The sequence below is a fragment of the Molothrus aeneus genome, chromosome Z (genome assembly GCF_037042795.1).
Source record: "Molothrus aeneus isolate 106 chromosome Z, BPBGC_Maene_1.0, whole genome shotgun sequence".
Classification (NCBI taxonomy): Eukaryota; Metazoa; Chordata; class Aves; order Passeriformes; family Icteridae; genus Molothrus; species Molothrus aeneus.
The window spans coordinates 38015774-38036832 of NC_089680.1; the positions used below are offsets into that span (position 1 = coordinate 38015774).

The 21059-nt window shown below is 39.2% G+C and overlaps 1 protein-coding gene across 4 annotated transcripts in view; it reads left to right on the top strand.

Annotated features, from left to right (window-relative positions):
* Window positions 1-20773, top strand: part of SLC38A9 (solute carrier family 38 member 9) — a 46328-nt gene extending 25555 nt beyond the window's left edge. For 3 of the 4 annotated variants that reach the window (XM_066568841.1, XM_066568842.1, XM_066568844.1), the window contains 4 exons: window positions 6240-6353; window positions 8207-8355; window positions 17076-17165; window positions 19022-20773. In XM_066568841.1, the coding sequence (XP_066424938.1) occupies window positions 6240-6353; window positions 8207-8355; window positions 17076-17165; window positions 19022-19187 (519 nt within the window). In that variant the 3' untranslated portion in view covers window positions 19188-20773. The remainder of the gene's footprint in view (window positions 1-6239; window positions 6354-8206; window positions 8356-17075; window positions 17166-19021) is intronic. The other variant, XM_066568843.1, reaches the window with a different exon arrangement.
* Window positions 20774-21059: the final 286 nt, after the last annotated feature.

Genomic DNA, 21059 nt, shown 5'->3' on the forward strand with positions numbered 1-21059 from the left:
GCTTATTTATTCTAGATTGCCAGACAACAGTAATTTTTTCCTGTGATTTGATAAGAAAAAAGCTACACATTCTTTTCCTTGCTATGAGGCAGTAACAGATAAATTACAAATTCATTTACATAAAAGCCCTGAGGAATGCCCCAAATTTACAAGCTGGTATTAAATAGCCAAATTACACACAAGAGGCAGATGACTTGACCATGTTGTAGGACGCAATGAAAACTGACCAATTTTAGAATGAAAAATGGTGGAAAGTATTTGGTACATGACTGATGTTAGCAGAATCCTGAAAAGTAGTTTTGAGGTCTAGGTAATACCTGTTCTCGGAATTGCTTCAGTAGTTTTGTGTCACAATTCTAGTCAAAGTGAATAGAGAAACTTGGCACAATTTAGGAAATCCTGCAAGTTGAAGCCTGGACCAGGAGGCTTTGTGATACATAGTCTTTGGACTGGTGCTTTACCCTTGAAAAAGCTAAGCACTGCTTCTCCAGATGGAACTGCATTCTTTGTTAATATCTTCCCATTTTAAAATACCAAATGGAGTAAATACAATACACAGAGTCTGAGAGTAACTTTTACTTTAATTATTTTTATTATTTTATTTTTTCCTCTCTACTTCCAAGGATTCTTGTCCAGCTTCATTAAAATGTTAGCTGTAAAGGTACCTGCAATAACATAAAAAGATTTTTAAATACTAGGTGTATGAAAAACTGTAATGAAATCATAGAATCCCAGAATGCTTGAGGTTGTAAGGAACCTCTGGAACCTCTTATTCCCCCTACTGAATCAGCGCCACTTAGAGCCAGATGCTTATCCAGCACATCAGATAAAATAGATCAGATTTGATTATTTGACAGTGAAGTACAGATTATGTACCAATGCAATGAGATGACCTCTTAGGCTTTAAAAGTCTGCATAGTTGCTTCCTTTTACCTGTGAATCAAGACCAGCTTGTGAATTACGTATCTGCAAAGGAGTCATGCATTCTCCTCCAGGAAAGCTTCTGGGGGCTTAGGGCTTCTCAGCTAGAAGTCTGGACAAAGAAAGCTAAATAAGCTTTTTCTTGATTTCCTTAAGAAAATCTTATGATGTTGAGAAGGGCAAGATTTCTCTTTAACTGTGGCTTTCAAATTCTAAAGGCTAGATCTCCAGCAATCAGCTCTATATGCTAATATCCTCATTCCATCTTCAAGGTTTTCCTGTGTATTTTCCCCCTCTGTTTACATCGGAGCAAGCAATCAGATGCAAAGAGCAGCACCTGGAGTGTTCTCCAGCTTGCTTTTCCTGTGTGAAGGAGGAAGAAACTGTTGCCTGCATTTGAATCAGCTTTTCTAATACCCTCCCTGGAGCTTAACTTGAATTTCCAAGTCAGCCGTAGCATGGATCTCAAGCCCTTGACAAAACTCTGCATTGCAGAAGAAGGTTCAAATTGCTTAGAAAGGACAGCTTTGAAGTATGGCAGGAAAGATTTCTAATGGGAAAACAAATCTCTGTGTAATTCTTGTAGTAGTTTTATTTGGCTGGAGATTGCTTTTCCTCTTTGTAGCTGTACAGGAGCCTTCCACCTAGGTCTCAAAAGTGCTTTGCAAATGTTAATGAAGTACCTGTGCTCTTGAAGAGCTGTTTTGTGATTATGTCACTAAGCTGCTGGGTTAAGTGGGAGATTTCCATATATATAGGGGTCTTGCCCTCTGTCATAAGTCATGGGGGGTTTTTCCAATATATTTACAAGATGCTTCCTTCTCTCAGGATCTGATGGGGTGATACTGACACAACTCCATGGATAAAAACGTCACTGTTTTATTGATGGACCTGTTAACATGGCACTTCCTTCAGTGTTCTGTCAAAAGGCACAGAACTTGGCAAGCTGGAAAAGCACTGTTTTAGTCTTGATCAAAACTTACTGAAACTAGAGGTCATAGAACAACTCTCTGGGGAGGTGGAAAAGAGTAAGACAAACAATAACGTTCCTCTTATGGAGTCAGAAATTCAAAACAATAGCAGCTTCCATTCTGGTCACAGGCGTGCATCACAGCCAAAAGCTAAAATACACATGGGGGAGGAGTGCTCTGGCCACTATTCCTGTACAGTGGTGTGGGTGTGAGAAGAGAAGAGCAGTGCACCAGAGCAAGCCACATGTCAGCAGCACAGCCTGGAGAAGCCCTGTGAGCAGGTTTTTAGTCTGCAGTTCAGAATTGACCTTCCTGGTCTCATCTCCCACTGCTGCTGCCTCCTTGTATTTATCAGCATAAGTTTTTGTACAGTGTCAGTCAGATGGTTCAGAAATAAATTGCATAGGACACGTAACCCAGCCACCAAAAGGAGTCTAGGTGTGGGTTTTGGTTGGTTGGTTTTTTCCTGATTAATGTTTGTGATCAGTTTCCCTCAGCAACACTATGGATGCTACACAAGTGCACCATGATCCACAGGCATAAATAAGCTAGTGCTGTCTCCTGACAGTTGCTTGTGGATATACCTGGGAGAAAGGCTGTGAGTGGGGAGATATTTCTTGTCTAGGTATTAACTGCAGAAGGCATGGAGCTGCAAATGGTACTTATTTTCTGCAGTGTTGAAACACTTTATTCCTTGTAAACAGATTGAGCTTCCATTGATGGTGCCATACCATTGGTTTCTGTTTCCTGCCAAAATTAGGCACAGCGTCATCCATCCTGGTGAAGTACTTATTTTTGTCACCTAGTTAAATGTTACTACTTGCCCTTGATGCACGAGCAGGTGAAGTCTATTTTTATGATATAGATCAAAGTCCTGTTGAGATATTAGGGACACAGCATGTCTCCTGAGAAGAGACTAATCTGAAATGGGATGATCAAAAGGTGTTTCAAATGGTAATCATTACTAAGCACTGATACAGGCTTCTCCATCCAAGAAGCAACTCCACAAACTAGCTTTCACTGGTACTGAGGAGGAAGTGAACGGTTTTCTCCATGGCATTCAGCAGCAAATCAAGGCCTGGAAGCAGCCTGTAGCAGCATCACACAAGAAATATCCGTAGAGCCACAGAGCCTCCTCTGTGCCATGCCAAATCCCATGCTGCATGTTCGGCCAGCACCTGAGTACTGACTGGTCTGTGGATGTGATACAATGTCTTGTACTTTCAGGGCTGTCTTTGTTAGCTCCACACTCATCCTTTTGTCAGGAGGCTGATTTCTTCCTTTGTTCTACTGCTGCTGCTGGCCTTGATCACCCAATTTTCTCTTCTTCCAGCAGCACTTCTAACCACTTCTTTGTTCTGTGGATCTGACCAGGAGAGCTCCCTGTCAGAAGTAACTGCAGCTAACATATGCTCTCCAAACCCTGTCTGAAAATCTGCCTGTTACTTCAGGAGTATTTGAGAAGGGTTTGGCAGGTATCAGACTATGATCCTTATGAACTGTGACCTGCATATTGCCTTAGATACTTACTTGGAGACTCCCTCTGTGATTCTACAAATAAGTATTGCTTCCAACATTGTTTTTTCTACAAGTTTGATTCTTAAACTGTGGCTGTAAGAATTGCTATATTCTTATGCTTAGGCAGCATTCACCACAGCAATGTCCACTTTTGTGGAATGTAAATGCCTCAAGTATCAAATTTAAAATAAAAAAGTGTAGTTATTGCTCTTACTTAAGATAATCTTTTTATCTCTCCCCATGTGTTCTTTGATTTTTTTCTGGAATTATGCTGTCTAAACAGTACTGTCAACATCTTTAGGGAGTGAACCCAGGTCTCTTGAGGAATAATGAACATTAATCAAAAGATGTTCCTGTTATGTAAACCCATGTTGTTGTACAGAGTGTACATAGGAAATGTACACAGAAGCATGAAATGAAGAATGAAATTATATGCAGAAGCATGTATTTGGAAGGGAGTTGATGGATGTTTGAGAAAAAAATAAATCCAGGTTTTCAAGTTGTCTATTTCTTTTTTAATAGCTATTCAGATCAAAATCTGGGTACTCTTTGTATGGTGACAACACCTGGAGAAAATAGTCTGTTGTGTAACATGCTATGAAAATAAATTATCAAAATTATCTCAGCACTTAGTTTCAGTGCAGATTAAAGCATACACCCTTAAGAACTCTGGAAGCCTGAACTGGTTAGTACTGGTGCAAGTACCTGTTGGAGGTAATAGCACACCATCTACCATTTTTCATGTCCAAAGGAAGCAGTAAGAATTTTATTTCAGATTTCTTGCCCTCACAACTGCATGCACTCGTCACAGCAAAAATAGTTTTACAGTTGGTTCTAGGACTTATGTGTAGGCAGAGTACAAATAACAACTGTGAGTTACTATACTGTTTTTATGCACCAGGACTACTCCTAAAATACCAGATTTAAAGCAGGTTTTGGCAGATGATGTGCATTAAGATGTGCAAAACACACTGGATGTGTTTTGAAAAATTGTCCAAGTCCTGTCCTCAAGAGATGAGAGTCTGTATCTCTTTGCAAAACCATGTTACTGTGTCTCTTGAGTCCTACAATTAATGGAAGTTACTGATAAATACCTGCAAGAAATATGGATGCTCATATTTAATATTCTTAAAATTAGTTCTTACAGTGGGTGGGCACTAGTGCTTTTGAAGATGTAGATGATATATAAAAATCTGTACAGCTTCTCATGTCACAAGGAGAAATTCTGCATATAATTTAAAGAAAAAGCTACTGCTCAACTTCTGATGAAAGTTGATAATCCTTACTCAATGGCCAGTATGAGGAGAGTGAAGGCCTAGGCCATCATCTTCCATGTGCATTGAACTGGTTAGCAGAAGGAAGAGGTTGCAGCTAGAAATGTGCAGCTGCTGGGAGCTTGAAGGCTGGAACATGACCCTGGAACATGTTCAAATCCCGCTGATTCCTTTTTCCCATCAGCTCTAAAAGGCAAATAATATTCCTCATCAGACAGCAATCTTCTACCCCAAAAACATGCAAAATGAATAGGAGATTCCACGTCTTTCACAAAAACTGGCTTCTATCTGAATTTCTCTCACAACTCATAATCTAGTATTTTATCATTTCCTCGGGGATTACCTTGCCCTTGGCAGAGCCTGGAATGGTGTAGGATATGTTTTTCTGTCAATAAGATAGTGTGAAGAAGCACTTAGGGAAACATTCCCATGCACAGATGTGAGGAAGCTTTGCTCATGTTCAGTGAGCTGGCTGGAGGTGATAATTATAACCCTGGTCTGGAAACCAGTATAATTCTAATAATTTGGTGCTATGCCTGGGCTGGTAAGACTTGCTTCTCAGTCTTGGGAAAATAGGGTCATGTATTGAAACATTACTAGTAATCCTTTAAGAAGCTGATGATTAGCAGCAGCTGAACAAATGGTTTTCTGTAAGGTGATGAGTGTTTTGTACTGTAACAAAGCTTATACAGAATTTAGTTAGCTAATAACTAGAAACAAATGGTCTCCCTCTTTATTTCCAAAGAAAGGAATTTATGTAAAAGAATAACTCAACAAGTACATTGCTGTGAGATCAGTCTGATGTATATGTGAATTCTCTAGTTTCATAAAGTACTTAATTAGTTTTGCCAGTTATCTTCCTGTAATAAATGGTTATTTTTGTATAGTGGAAAATATTTGTATATATTATATACCTTAAAAACATAGCCAAAATTTTCAGAACTGAACTTTGAAGTTTAGGTTTAAATCCATACTTAAGTGTATGTAGTGTAGTTAAGTGTGGATTTAGGACCCTAGTTTCAACACTCTTTCCTTAAAATCTCTGATTAACTTCCTTTGTATTACATCTGCAGTTGGGTAGACTGATGTCTTTGATTGCAAGATTTTATTCATGACAAGAAATTTAACATAGGGCTTTCTGGGCTTTCTGTGTGTCTGTGTTCCAAGGGTCTTATTAGGAATAGTTGAATGTAAGAAAGTAGAAGGGATTTCTTGTTTGTTTTAATAACTAGTGTATACTTATGCATCAGGAATAACATGCCACATCTATTGGCATATCTCATTCATGCCTTTTTTGTATGTGAGAGATAACAATACATGTCTAGGTCAACTTTGGGGTATTGCAGCTTTCTGATCTGATTAGAACCAGGTCTGAAGTCTCCATCCAAGTAGTAGGAAGTAAAAATAAAAATGTACAAGTGATAGTAGTAAACATAAGAAAGTAATGCATATAAAAGTAACATAATACATGAAATAGAAGTCTTCTTATGAGGTTTTTATTTCATCTGGTTTTGTGTGTAAGTGCTGGCCAAAATAAAATCTTGTTTTTCCTCAGGTGAGAGACCTTTCTATTGCATACTTCCTAGTTGGACTAACATACCTGTATGTTGGAGTGATAATTTTTGCATCTTTTCCTTCTCCACCATTATCCAAAGAATGTATTGAACAGGTGAGATATTTTACTGTAGTATGTATTTCAAGGAATCACAAGATGTGTTTTTTGGGGAGACCGAAGTGGGTCATCTGGTCCAACCTCCCTACTCAAGCAGGGCTATCCCAGAGGATATGGCACAGGATTACATCCAGATGGTTCTGGAATATCTTCAGTGAGGGAGACTCCAGAACCTCTGTGGACAATCTGTTCCAGTTCACAGTCACTCACACTGTGAAGCTCTTCCTCATCTTCAGTTGGAACTTCCTGTGCATCAGTTTCTGCCCATTGCCTCTTGTCCTATTGCTTGGCACCACCAAGAAGAGCCAGATCCATCCTTTTGGCACCCTCCTTTCAGATACCTGTATACATTGATGAGGTGCAACAGGAATAGGCCCAGCTGCCTCATCCTTTCCTTGTAAGAGAGATGCTCCAGTCCCTTAATCATCTTTGTAGCCCTGAGCTGGACCCACTCCAGGAGCTCCATGTCTGTACTGAGAAGCCCAGAACTGGACACAGCACTCCAGATGTGCCTCACCAAGGCTGAGTAGAGAGGCAGGATCACCTGCCTTGACCTGCTGACAATGCTCTTCCTAATACATGCCAAGATACCCTACTTGTCCTTAACCTTTTAATAAATATGCAATAAAAAACCCCAGTTACTGCTTCTTGCTTCATGATTCGCCCTGGCAGGAGCATCTGCGCTTGACTGTGGTCAGTTGGTGGGACACCTCGTGGGCACTACCATGAACAGATGACTAATGCTTGTGTTATCTCATTTATATTCACAAATGGTTCCCAATATTTCAGTGAAAAACAAACATATAATAAATACTCTGTGAAAGTGATGAAGGACCAAAATGAACAAGTGAACAATTGAGATTTTTATTTCTTTAGCTTCTTTAATCCTGAGAAGTGTGTGCAGTGACTCATTGGGATTCCAGAAGAAATAGAATGTGAAAGCAAGCTTGTTTAGATAGGAGTTCTCACTGCAATTACATTTGAAGTCTGACCTCTGGAGTCTGACATTGGTGAGCCTTGCCAGCAGAGTTCTTCTGATAATAGCACCACATGAAATACTCTGTGAAGGCCAAAAACTCTTTATCTGCTTCTAGGCAAAGCTGATTTCCACACCCTAAATTGCTTCAGAGATAGCAGTTATCAGTGGGGGATCCATGTTATGCCAGGTGTTTTATAGCTCTGGCATAATAGCTCTGGCATAATATTTAGCAATAAGGTAGGCTTTAGCAATTTGAAGGCTTCCTCTGACTATGGATTAGTTAGAACTGGTACCACTGTTAAACAAATTATTTTTTTAACCACCTGAAATAATTTCACGGGATGAAAGTGATTTTCTTCCCATTTATTTTCTTAGCTATCTCAGGTACTTATGAAGCTGTTTGTATATTTCTATGATGTTTAAGTCTTATAATACTTTTTCAGATGTTCCCACTAGTAGTGTATGATCCCTTCCTCATTTGTATGTAATGCAGTTTTACTCATTAAGTAACTGTTTTTAATAAGTAGGTATGATATGATAGATAAAAGGAGTATATGAATCCATCTGCCTAAAAGGTCAGGTGGCCTTTCCACAGCCTGGATTGTTTGAGGACGTTCAGAAGATCAGAAAGCAATTCGTTATGTAATATTAGCATTAACGCTGACATCAGCTTAGTAACATTCAAAAATTGGTTGTTACTTTGTGGCAAGGCAGTTGTAAAAGAGGGAGAGGGTTTTTCACGTTATGGAGTTCATTTAGCAATTGTAGTTGTTTGGGATTTGTCCCATTCTTTCTGGCACATAGATATTAAAACCCAGCAGATATATGTAAACAAGCCACCATTGATGTGTAACATTACTTATATGTTTAGAATTTTCTAGATAACTTTCCCAGTGATGACATCATGTCGTTTGTTGCAAGAATATTCCTGCTGTTCCAAATGATGACTGTATACCCACTGTTGGGCTATCTGGCACGAGTTCAGCTGTTAAGACAGTTTTTTGGAAATGCTTACCCAAGGTAAGGAGTCTGTTTCTTGACAATAGTTTGGCACACTCTGCTTAACTGGCTTTCTGTTTTCAGAAATTTGGCTAGGTTTTTGGGGATTTTCTTTGTACATTAGGTTCATTTCATAAGCTAGTTTCACAGAGTTTGTAGAGTCAGGGTGAATAGGCATGCCTGCAGATCAGGACTGTTACAGTTTGCCAGAGCAGAATGGGAGGGGTTCTTTTAGTTCAGCTCTTCATTTTATCAATAAATAGTAATTTTGTCAACACACTCCCTTTGGGTTATGCAATTATATGACAAAAGGGAAAAAAATTGTTTAGTCCAGGAGCATTTAATCTCAATCCTTAAGGAGCAATCCTTAAGCTGTGAAAAACATATACTCCAGATACTAACCTTTCAGCATGCCATCTTTGTTTTGATTGTGTGTGATTAGTAATCATCCATCTGTTTTTAAACAGAGCTAATAGCTGAGTGAGTTGTTACTTGTGCTATCTGGGCTGCTGCTATGCTTATAAAAATAGCTTTTCACATGCTAATTTCAGAGATGAGCCACACCCTTGCATTTGTACAGTGTCTGTACTCCAGGGAAGAGCTGATGCAGATTTCAGTTTTAGTTTGGTTTCTTAAATAAAACCTAGGACATTTAAATTTGGAGTACTGGAGTACTGAATTTGTCACAGCTGAGAAGTTGCCATTAATCTCCAAGTTTCTTATTTTGTATTGTGAATTATTGTTGATGGAGGAAAGGAAAAAAAATCTCAGAAAGGAATGTGTATTTCCTCTGTGGCATCAACAGTTCAGGTCTGCAGAGATGTTGTTCCAAGTTTCAGGTTTCTTCTGAGTCCTGAAATAGGTTCTAGAAACTGAATGCCTAAAATTAGGCAGTGAAATAAATGCCTGCTTTTTTTGACTCAGAATTGTATGCAGTTCAACGTTGGGATTTTTAGGAACTGCTGCAAGTTACTGTTGGAAACAAGGCCATTTATTTAAGTGCTAAAGATGGATTTCACAGCCACTGGGAAATAGTCTTATCCTTTATATTATGTGGATATGCCTTTTCCTATCTCCTCCCTCTAGTTACTACTCTCTGACCAGAATGGTTTTAATTTCCCTCATGGGCTCTCCTAGAACCTACAGCTTTGTGCCAGTCTCTTCTCAAGTTAATTCCAGCTTGTTGTTTTAAGCCTTCGTGGTATGACGGATTTGATGATGCAGATGCTTGTTTGATTCTTGTCTCCAGGATGTCCTGTGGATAGCTTCACTCATTTTTAAATTTACTTTGTTTTAAGACTCCTTGTAGTGAAGTATTTAAAGCTTCTGAGAAGTTAAAAATGGTTTCTAGGAAGCCATAAAAGTCTCTCCAACCTATAGTGATAAGGCAGCATATTCTGGCTGATGCGCTCTCTCTCGCTCTCTGGCATCCCAGGTGTCTCAAACACAGCACAGAAATCACTGACTTAACCTTCAGGCTCTGGCTTCTGTACATTTACAAGGTCAGCCCTTGTTTTTTTCAATGCAGTGAAGACTAACTGGAGGCTGGTAGCAAGCACAGAACATGTCTGTGGGAGGATAGTAAAGATTTACTGCTGGTTGTTGAATGTGTCTTCATGACTGGTTCTCACCAGTCACCTAAGATGACAAAGCTCCTTTAGTAGCACTTTATCACCTCTCTAGGAAAAACTTCAGTATTTTTGGTTTTCCCCAAAGCTGATTTTGTAGGGATATGTTTTACAAATATGAAGCTTTTGCTGTTATTAACATAGACTGATATCTTACTAGAGAGCCTATTGATTCACTCTGAACAACCTACTTGGAAATATTAATTTCTGTAGCTTTTTGTGTAGGTAAATTAACACTCTGTTAATAGTTGAATATAGTTGGATTCTTTTCTCAAAATCCTTATTAATCAGGGCTAACAGCTCTTGGGCAATAAGAAGATTGATCTGCATAGATTCATGCTTTACCTCTTAGATTTCTGTATAAGGTGAATAGAGGAGAATATCCTAGGTCATATGCCTGGAGAAAATTTTTGTGTGAGTAGTGAGCCCAAAGGATGAAAAAGGAGGCAAAGAGCACGATCTCTGTTGGCAACCTAGCCTCATTTAACTCTGTGATTCTATATGCTTAATCACATATCTTTTCTTGGATGCATCTTTCTTATATTAAGTTTTCTTTGCAGATGAGAGAAATGTTGTAAATTTGCCTTCTGACTATAATTTTCCGACCAAAACAACAAAGTCAGAAACCCCTACCAGAAACACCTTCTCCTTTGGTCCAAGTCTTCATTAGAAGTTTTCCTATCTTCATTTTTAAGCTCTTGGTTGCTTTACATGGAAGCTCACTGATTTTAAAAGCAGGCGTCTTCATATCAGCAGTTATTTGCAGGTGTGGATTCCTGCTGCTGCTGTGGGTGGAGTTAACAGATACCCATTAAGTTAATAATTGGAGTACATAGAATTCTGTACGGATGCAACTTAAAGCAAATAGCTTGATCTCACACATGTTTACAGGTCTGCCAGATAGTTTTTATTTCCTGGGTGTGATTGTATTGCTCAGATCAATTTCATTCTCTTGGTTTTACCCCTTTTTCTTTATCTGAAACTGATTATAATAAAGCACCAAGATACTAGTTTCCTGTTTTGGAATTTATAATCTAGATTTTTTATCTAATCAAAGGCAAATAAGCAACATCATGGTTAATATCCTATTTTTTTCTGGAAAACCATGGATTATAACTGGATGATTATGAGAAACTGCATACTCATCTTCAAAGGAGCTTTTATTGTCTGAAGACTTGATTTTCATCTCTTTTGTGTCACGCTTTTTATTCTGTAGTGCTGTTTTTCTGTTAACAACTCTTTGCTGTGTACCTATAGAGTATCCTACAAACCCATAGTCTTGAGTGATGAAGCAGCTCAGCCTCTCCAAACGTAAATGCTTAAACAGACAATATGTAACTTTTTTTCTCCCAGGTTTCACAATAGACATAAGCTGAACAGTGGGAGATGGCTTATCTGAAAGGAAATGGGAGTCTTGTCTTCCAACAGTCAGGAGGATAGCAAAAGCATCCTTGATTCTAAGAGAGGATTCTCCTTGCTCTTATGTACCTTTTTCAGTGACTTGTGTCTCTGCCTATCTTAAACTCAAAGACACATGTAGACATGCTAGACACAGCAGTCTTCTTACAGGCATCATCACAGAGAATCATAGAGTGGTTTGAATTGGAAAGGACCTTGAATATCATTTGTTCCAACCCCACTGCCATCAGCAGGGACAGCTTTGACTAGACCAGGTTACTCAGACCCCCATCCAAACTGGCCTTGAACACTTCCAGGAATGGGGCATCCACAGCTTTCCTGGGAAACCTCACCCTTGCAGTAGAGCTTCTTCTATATATTTAACCTAAATCTCCCTCTTTCAGAGTGTACCCATTCCTCCTTGCCCTGGCACTCCGGTTCCTGTCAGAGAATCCCTCTCCAGCTTCCCTGTAGGCCCCCTCAGGTACTGGAAGGTGTCTGTGAGGTCCCAACACAACCCTCTCTTCCCCAGGCTGAACATTCCCAGCTTGCTCAGCCCATCCTCACAGCAGGGGTGTTCCAGCCCTCTCACCAACCTCCTGGCCCTCCTCTGGACTTGTTTTAACAACTCCTTGTCATCGTGCTGGGAACACCAGAGCTGGATGCAGTGCTCCAGGTGGGGTCTCAGCAGAGCAGAGCAGAGGGGTAGAACCCTTCTCTCAATCTGCTGGCCAATGCTGCTTTGGATGCAGCCTAGGATTCCCTTGGCTTTCTGGGCTGGGAGCACACACTGCTGGCTCATGGTGAGTTTTTCATCAGCCACCACCCCCAAGTCCCTCCCCTCAGGGCTGCTCTCAATCACTTCTCTGCCCAGCCTGTGGGTGTGCCTGGGATTGCCACGATCTGGGTTTAGGAGGCTTTTACTTGGCCTTGCTGAACTCTCTGAGGTTTGCACGGTCCCACCTCTCAAGCCTGTCCAGGTCCCTTTGGATGGCATCCCTTCCCTCCAGAATGTCCACTGCACCATACACAACTTGGTGCTGAGGGTGCACTCAATCCACAAATCCTTCAGCCTTTCTCTACTTCCTACAAAAGATTTAGAAATGAGAGAAGACATCCTAATTCCTTCTTTTATTTTGCAAAATATTATTGGAATATGATCCCAGTATTAGCAGGTGGAACGTGCCTGGGCTCTTCTGGCCCTTGCTGCTTGACCAGAGGCAGCAACTGTGGTGTTTCACCTCAGAGACACCCCTCGCTGGCTGTATGTTGCAGCTGGCACTTGGAACAAGTCCAGGCAAGCAGGAATTCAGTTTTTACCTCTAATGGAAGGGTGATGTGAAGAGGAAAAGGAGACGGATTCTGCCGGAGGGTTAATCCAGAGTTTTATTCCAGGGTCACAGATCTCCGAATCTTGGTAACAGCTCCAACAGAATCCCGACTGCACAGTCCCATGTCTTTTTAAGCCCGGGGAAAGGGGGAGGGAAAGGGGTAGGTGTGCCACCAACGAGGTGGGAGGGGGGCAGTCACAGGGGACAATGACACCTAGACGGGCCAATGACCCCAGGGCTGAGGGGCATCTTTTGAACTTCACCAACCAGACAACGCCCTTGCTGGAATGTTAAGATTGATGGACAGCACTTAGCAAGGGGGCAAGGGGGAGGGGAAGGGAGAGGTTGGCACACCTGAGGGACTGGGAAAGGTGAAACAGGATATTGCTTCACACCGCAACAAAATGTATGCTAGTAAATGGATTACAACGAGGAAAGTGATGTACTGGGACAAAACCCAAGTAACTGTTCATTCTCTTTGCTCTCCCTGGTGTTGTTAAGGAAGGCCAAAATTCTGTGTATTGGGTAATTGCTTTCTTTTCTAAAATGAGATATGTTTGTAATGGTGTCATTTAACAGCTGATTTAGGGCCAGATGCATGTGCTTTATCTGCTGTTTCTTGCTTGACTCTGGATCTTCTTATATGTACAGAAAGCCAATTTTTATTGTTACTGGCTCTTTCCTACAGTAATATTTGTGACAGAGATTCCTTGATTAATTATATGGTGTGCATAAAGTGCTTTAAACAGTCATCAGATGATTTTTTAAAACTTTTTAACATCTTTCCTGTTCTGAGAGGTTAAATAAGCTGATAGACAAAACCACTTAGCTTTCCTTAATGATTGTCATCCCTTTACTCCATGGTAGCCCAGCAGACCTGCCAGTTCTCCCACAGACATATGTCTTCTGATGCAATGAAATACATTTCTTCTGTTTGCGTGCATGTTTGCTTGTCTGCTCTTCATCTAACTTCTGCCTAGCTTCTCTTAAAGTTTGTGATTCTTTGTCTTTTGACCAATGTCACTTGAGTGAGATTTCCAGGAAGAGAATGCATTTTTAGATACAGAAGCCTCTCAAATATTCTTACTTGGGTAATCCTGATTTTCTTCTTTCCTTGCTTTCTAGTTTCCCTTATTGTGTGTGTTTATCCTGTGACTCCATGCTGAGTCTCGAACTTCTGAGAGAACTTAAAACTTGAACGGATTTAAAATCAGTTTCTGTCTTTAAATTTCCCCTGTGCTAGGGTTTGGTTTCACTGTTTTTGACATGATTCTTACTTTGAGGATGCCAAAGTTAATTAGATATATATGGTCACTGCTGTTCAGTGACTTTAGTGTAGCTGCCACTCCAGTGGGAGAGAACTTGATGGAGCAAGCCCTTTAATGGTCTTCTGGCATATAATGTTGTTTCTCCCCTCTGTCAATCTGAAAGGTTAACCTTGCCAGCAGAGAAAAAAGCAAGACTTAGAAGAAAGCTTGCATTTTCTTCTAGTCTTCTTACTTCTCCTTTCTGTTACCATTTTTGTGGGATTGCAGGATTTTTGCAGTGATTCCCTTTATAGAAAAGAGCTAGAATCTTCAACTGCCCAGCTGAGAGTATGGAGACTGAGGACAGAATAGAAAAGACTTGCCATGGGTGTGCTTCCTTTGTGAATTACAGCCTCCTTCAGGCAACCCAGCCTCTGCCTCAGAGCAGTAGCCCTGACCAGGCTGCCCAGGCAGACAGTCCAGCCCTGGCATGGGCCACCCAGCTATGCTGCCATTGACCGTGAAGAAAGTTGCACCACTTAGGAAATACCTGTATGTGACCAGGGTGATTAAGCACAAACAGGCCAAATCTTTTCTAATCTCTAATGTCCTCTAAATACTATTCATCATATAATTGTAATAACCAATGGTGTGGTTATTCCCCTGCCTCCAAATGCTGTTTTCCTGACTGTCCTTTTACAGTGTGTTGTGAGCATTTACTTTACTGTAAGCCAGTGTCAGGCTAAACCTGAACAATTCAGAACTTATTAAAATGTCACAGGCTATAAGAAATGCCTGTCCTGTCTGGAACACACCTGCATGGAGCTCTAGAGTCCTAGGAAAAGTACTGCCTCAAATAATGTAGCTACTTGTAGGTATCAGGTATCAGATTTCACTTTATTCAGAAGAGTAGGGGTTTTTTTGGTAAATGGTAATGGCTTTCTCTCCATCAAGATCAAGACTTTTTCCCCATCGTGGAGATGAGCTGAGCTGAGCTGTGACTATCTGCCTAGGTAAAAGAAAGGGTTTGCTGGTTAAATACCTGTCATGGTTACAACTCAGGCTGTTTCAAAAGGTAAAGAAAGGAGCAAGGATGTTCCAGGGGAGAAATGCAGTGTAATCTTTCACATTGAAACAGATAGGTGCAAAGCCTTTTCAGACCTTCTGATTTTGGTATTGTTATTGAGGAATCTGATTAATCTTGACAGAGAAAACTGCAAAGCACTACTCCACGAGTACTGAGTTGCTTTGGAGACTTCAGCATTTGAGGACCATTGTTTTCAAATGAGCCAGAAGACATTGTCCCCCCCTCAACCTAATAATCCTTTCCCAGATCAAAAAATTAAAAAATGTTTCATTTCACACCAAAGATACAGACACTCCTATTTGCTTTCAAAATTTAAAAGAATCTAGAAGCAATTTTTTTAAAACAACAGCTTTGAACAATAAAACCAAGTCTTTAAAGCATGCCAGAATAAAATACTTCGGAGATTTTTCAGGTTTTCTGCTAAAATACTCTGAACTGACACAAATTTGCAGAACATTTTTGAATTAGTAAGCCTGCCCTGGTTTTAGTCCCTCTTGCTAAAAAAACAATCTTAGCAAAAAGAGAATGGAAGAAGTACTGTCATTTTGTGTGTCCATAAACTTTCTGCTTCAATTGTGTGATAGTAAGATTTGTGATCTGCCATGTGTAGGGAGAGAGGAAGTCGTTTTTAATGGCAGACACTTTTTTGTGAACAGGTCAGTTAACTGGCTTTCCTTAGCAGTATTAGAAAAGGTGTACACATTTGATCCCTAAGAAGTCTGATTGTTGGGATTTTTTTTTTGTTCATGAGGTCTTACCAGATTTATATCCAGAAAAAAACTTAAAGAGCTGCTGTAGTCTCACTGCAATTGTTGATCTCTAAGGTACACCTCTTGCATCACTGTTAAAATGTCATGTACAAAATTGAAGAATTTTTTTGTCCTTTTGAAATAAATGTTAAAAGATTGAAGGTTAAAAACAGTCAGTAGCTTAAATTATTCCTTTGTGTTTTAATTACCTTAATTTCCCTGAACTTTAATGAGACTGTTCTATGTCTTTTATCTTTCTTCCTACTTGGAAACTGGCAGGCAGCCTTTCTGCCATGGAAGCTTTTTAAAAGTTTGTTAGTTAGATCCTCCATAATACACATACTTTCTACAGTGAAGAAAAAATTAGCCTTGGCTTACAGGTTTTGTATATTTTAGGAAATCATATCCTCCAGAAGAATAAACAAAACCTGTAAGTGTATGTATGTTTCCTCTGTGAGAATTCTTTTTTCCCTTCATAGAAACAGCTGTGTGACCAAAATATCACAGGTTTTTATTCTATTTCCTGACTTTACCTTATGCTAAAATATGCCAAAGTTTCATATTCCCGAAAGGAAAGTGATACTTTCCTAAGTCTCAGCTCTGTGCATAACTGCACTGAATTTGTCTGATGCAGTAAAAGCTGTTTTTGCATAACAGGAAACCTCCATTTTTCTCATCCTTAATGCAAAAGGAAAGCAATGGGAAATTATTTGTAAAAACAAATTCAGCAAAAAAATTCAGCACAAATTGGATAGGAGCAAGGAAGTTCATTACAGTTCATATACTGTAAGACATCCAACATTTTAAATGTTTGTCCTCTATCAAAATGCAGTAGAGTTCAAATTTTAATAGTGTTTGTAATGTTTTCCACTTGATGCATCTTTGTCTTTCTTCTGGTTTCCATTAGCTCACTTTGAGCAATTCAGATCATTCTGTGAACAAGCTAATTCTTTCTTGTGGGAATTAGGTTATACAGTATTGTTTCTTTGGTATTTGAATGTCCATCTGAAATACTTGAGTGCTGAGTACCATGTATGATATTTTTTGTAAGAATTGCCAAATTGCACATTCTTATTCCTTAAGAATATTTTGAGTCAAAATACTAGATATTTAGAAATTGGCACTCTGAATATTCAGTAGATGACATGTTTGCTATGAAATTAATTAGCTTTAATAGAGTGAGTCATGCAAATGAAAACACCATCCATGTACCAGTTAAATATTAGAGCAAATGAAGGACAGTGGTGGTATTTTGTAATAAATATAACAGATGTTAACACTCTTTCCTCACTTTCCTGTAGCCTTTTCCATGTGCTTATCCTGAACCTAGCCATTGTAGGAGCTGGAGTAGCAATGGCAAGATTTTATCCAAATATAGGAGGTATCATAAGGTGAGTGTTGTTTGTAGTGAGCTTCCCTGTGATGTTACTACGTTTGTGTCTTGATGTTGAAAAAGATCATTAATAATTGTACCTTTATATTTTGTGAAGCTTATGCCTTCTTAAGTTGTAAATAATGTTTTGGTGTGTAAACAATCAGCTGGCAAAGTTCTGACATCTGTTATTCTGCCTCTGTGTCTGAGGTGGTTGAGTTTTACTGGAGTTGTACTTTAGGACCTTGTAACTCTACTCAAAAAAGAGTATGGTGCCAGAAGAAAAGCTGCTTTGTTATTGTGTTCTTCTCTCAAGTTTCTGTGTTGTATTAAAACCATTGGAACCTGGATTGAAGGTCCATAATAAAAATCCAAGAAAGCAAGTGGCATCAACATGCCTCTAAATGATATCTTAAATTTACTATGTTGATGAAAAGGTAGGATTTCTATAATTAGAAAATATTAGAGGAAATAATAAGGACTCTTACTTTACTATGTTTGACGTCAACATATTTATATGCATTGTCATTTATTCTTGGTTTGCACCTTTCCTAAAGCAACCAGGAGAGGGAGGTGTTTAAAAATACCGAAATCTGCAATTATAAAACCAGAATGACAGGTTTGGGTCTGACCAAAGTAGCAAAATAACTTACTTTTGCTCAGTGGCTGATCTTTGAGGGTTTTTCCCATTTCGTCTTTTTCTTCTGTCTCTCTTTGTAGTAAATTTTTTTGTATTCCAGTAATAGAGATGGTCAAGTAAATTGTCATCATAGACTCAGAATGCTAGAATGGACCTTAAGGTTGAAAGAGACCTTGAAGCTCATCTAGTTGCAACCTCCTGCCATGGGCAAGGAACACCTACTGCTAGCTGGGCCAGGTTGCTCAGAGTCCCATCCTACCCAGCCTTGAACACTTCCAGGGACATAACATCCACAGCTTTCCTAGACAACCTATTCCAATGTCTCAGCACCCTGTAAGGAGAGAATTTCTTCCTGATGCCTAATTTGGTTAAACATTGTGCAATACATATCTCTGTTTGCAAACTGGTGCTTATCTAATTTGTCTATATTGTGCATAGTAACCAAACACGTTGAACAGTGGATTTCCAGCAGATAAATTGTCTTTATACAGTCTAACATGCATGCTTGCTAGTTAGACTGATCATTCCTTGGAAAGGAATGTTCAAGTATATGAAAGAAAATATGTTGTTACTTAATAACATTTGGCTGCTTCGTAGGTGAAAATAATGAGAACATTTTTGCAAGCAAGGGATGGGTTAGAAAAAGAGCAGTTAAATGTTTCCCTTGCTGTGCTTGATCATGTTACCAGAAGGGCATGTTGTTCCTTTTAGGGCTGAAGAATGATTTGCTAGAAGCTCATTAAATAAATTAAAATAAGAATTGCAGATTCAGGAACATCTCTATATTTAAATGCTTTAATATGTGTTCTCAGATGGCTGGGCTGCAAGGAGGTTTGCAGTTCTGACAGTAAAGGACGTGTAACAGAGGATGCACTGTCCAGTCTCTTTCTGTTGCATGTTGACAAATTTCCCCAAAGAAAGTAGAAACATCAAGTCTTAAGTAAGGGATTTAGTCCCCAACAGCATCACAGGGTGTGACTGAAAGGACAGAGCCATGTCAGAGTGCAGGTACAAGCAAGCAGGGGGCTGAACAACACAGAGAGTGGTAATTAAGTGCTAGTGAAGGAGGTAGAAGTCAGTAAGGGATAGAAATTGATGTTTAGCGATTGCAGATAGTCAGTATTCATCCAGATTGTTCATTGGTTTGGCGGGGGGAAATGACAACAAGAAATAAGAATAAAGGCAAAGCATTAATTCTTTTTTTTTTTCGTCCCCTCTTCCCTCTCTTTCCTCAGATACTCTGGAGCAACATGTGGTCTCGCCTTTGTGTTCGTGTATCCATCACTCATCTACATGATCTCCCTGCACCGTGCTGGGCAGCTGACATGGCCCGCACTGATTATTCACATCTTTATAATCCTCCTTGGACTGGCTAATCTGATTGCACAATTCCTATTGTGAAAACTCCCCTTTCTCCCATGGTTGTCACAATTGGCACTGCGATATTTGGCAACAGCCTTGAGCAACACTGTGAGGCATGAGGACTGTCCTCAATGTGGGGATCTTGGGAAAAGCTTCACCTTTGAAACAAATTCAAAACACATCATTCAAGTGCTTTACAGGAAACATGTCTTGCTTCACTGAAATCACATGAAATCTTATGAGAAGTGAAATGGTTTGCATTTGAGTGATACAGTTCTGGTTTTGTTGAAGGTGAATCAAAAATTAACAACACTCAAAAATTTTTATGTTTTGCAGCACATTTCTCCAAACACAAAGCTTCCAGCCTCAAGCTGTGGAAGTCTTTCCTCCAAATGAACTGTCCTTACCTTGATTAGCAGACATGCTTTCTCAGTATTGTTCACTCACTCTTTGAAATGCTCTTTTGTTGCAGTTATTTTCCTGATTTGTTTGGAAAATGAAGAATTTATTGTCTTTCTTCCTTTTTTTTAGGTTAATTTATAGTCACTTGGGTCAAAATGCACTCTTAATTTTGAATACGCTATTAAATTGTTTTGGCAATATTTTCCTCTAGGAAATTCCAACAACGAGAAACAATAAACTCATGTTTCAGTGTTTTATTCAGAACCAATATGTACACAACTTATTTGTGATCTTACAATACAAAAAAGCCAGGAGGATAAAAAAAATAGAAGAAGACAATTAAAATCAGTAATTCCAGGCTTGACCTCAGTTCAACTCTGTTAGTGGGCTATTATGTGCTGTGCAGTTGTCTTGTCAGGAGTTGCATGTGGTTTTTATGGATGCATGGTGTACACAACATTTGTTCATCACAGGCCTGCCCTTGCAGGGTCTTCCTCTGGTGGTCTCTCACTTCCCCACTACTACTAGACATTTTGGATGTGAGCAGGGAGACAAAGCCAGCAGTCTTCAGAATCATGGATGAAGTGAAAGAATTTAAGTTTTAAATAAGTTTTAATAGAAGCTGGAAGAATCTGGGAAGATTTTGTTGTGGAGTTGTTTGGTTTTTTTTTTAATTCTTGTTTACAAATTAAGAGGGTGTACACATAGACACCTTCCTTCATCTACCTGCTGTAACTCTGTGTTTTAATACAAAACATGCGGTAATTAAGTTGCCAGACACTAGTGGAATGTAATTTTTGTGGTTGCAGAGAGAGTAGAAACTCCTCTTTGTGCAGATTTTCAGTGCATTAAAATAATCAACAAATGTAGAATATTTGAAAGAGAACTCTGAGAAATACTAAATTCCAAAGTAAGTAAAAGAAGAAAAAAGTTGGAGTGGTGCAATATTTGTGAAGTAGGAGTTGGGAAAGATAATTACATTGCAGTGTAAGCAGTCATATTGTCATCAGAAAGACAGAGAAAAACATAGCCTAGGTTATTACCATGCTTCTCTGGAAAATTATGTGAATTTTTTAGTGATAATGTAAGTCTATTTGTTTTATTTGGGCTCCTCAAACTGTGTAAAGGACACTCACTTTCCTAAATATTCTTTGATTTGTATGAAATACGAGATTATATGGGTTTGGAATACTATCTGCAGAATACAGTGATTATTTCTGGTTGTTCTTTTCTTGTGAATCTTTCTGTGCCTTTAAATCAGAATTGGAGAATACATCCATCATCTGTTCTGTTTTAGAGAGAACTATCTGCCCCATCCTGGTCATTTTCATTTTGTCCTGTGTAGACTCTTACAAGAGAAGTACTTCAAAACCAAAAGGAAAGGACAAAAGATACAGATTTCCTATTATTGTTGGCTTATTCACATTAAGCTCTTGTGCTTATTTATTATAGGTTCAGTGCTTAATTTAGTACAAGCCCTGATGAGTGCAGGTAATTAAATTTTAATAT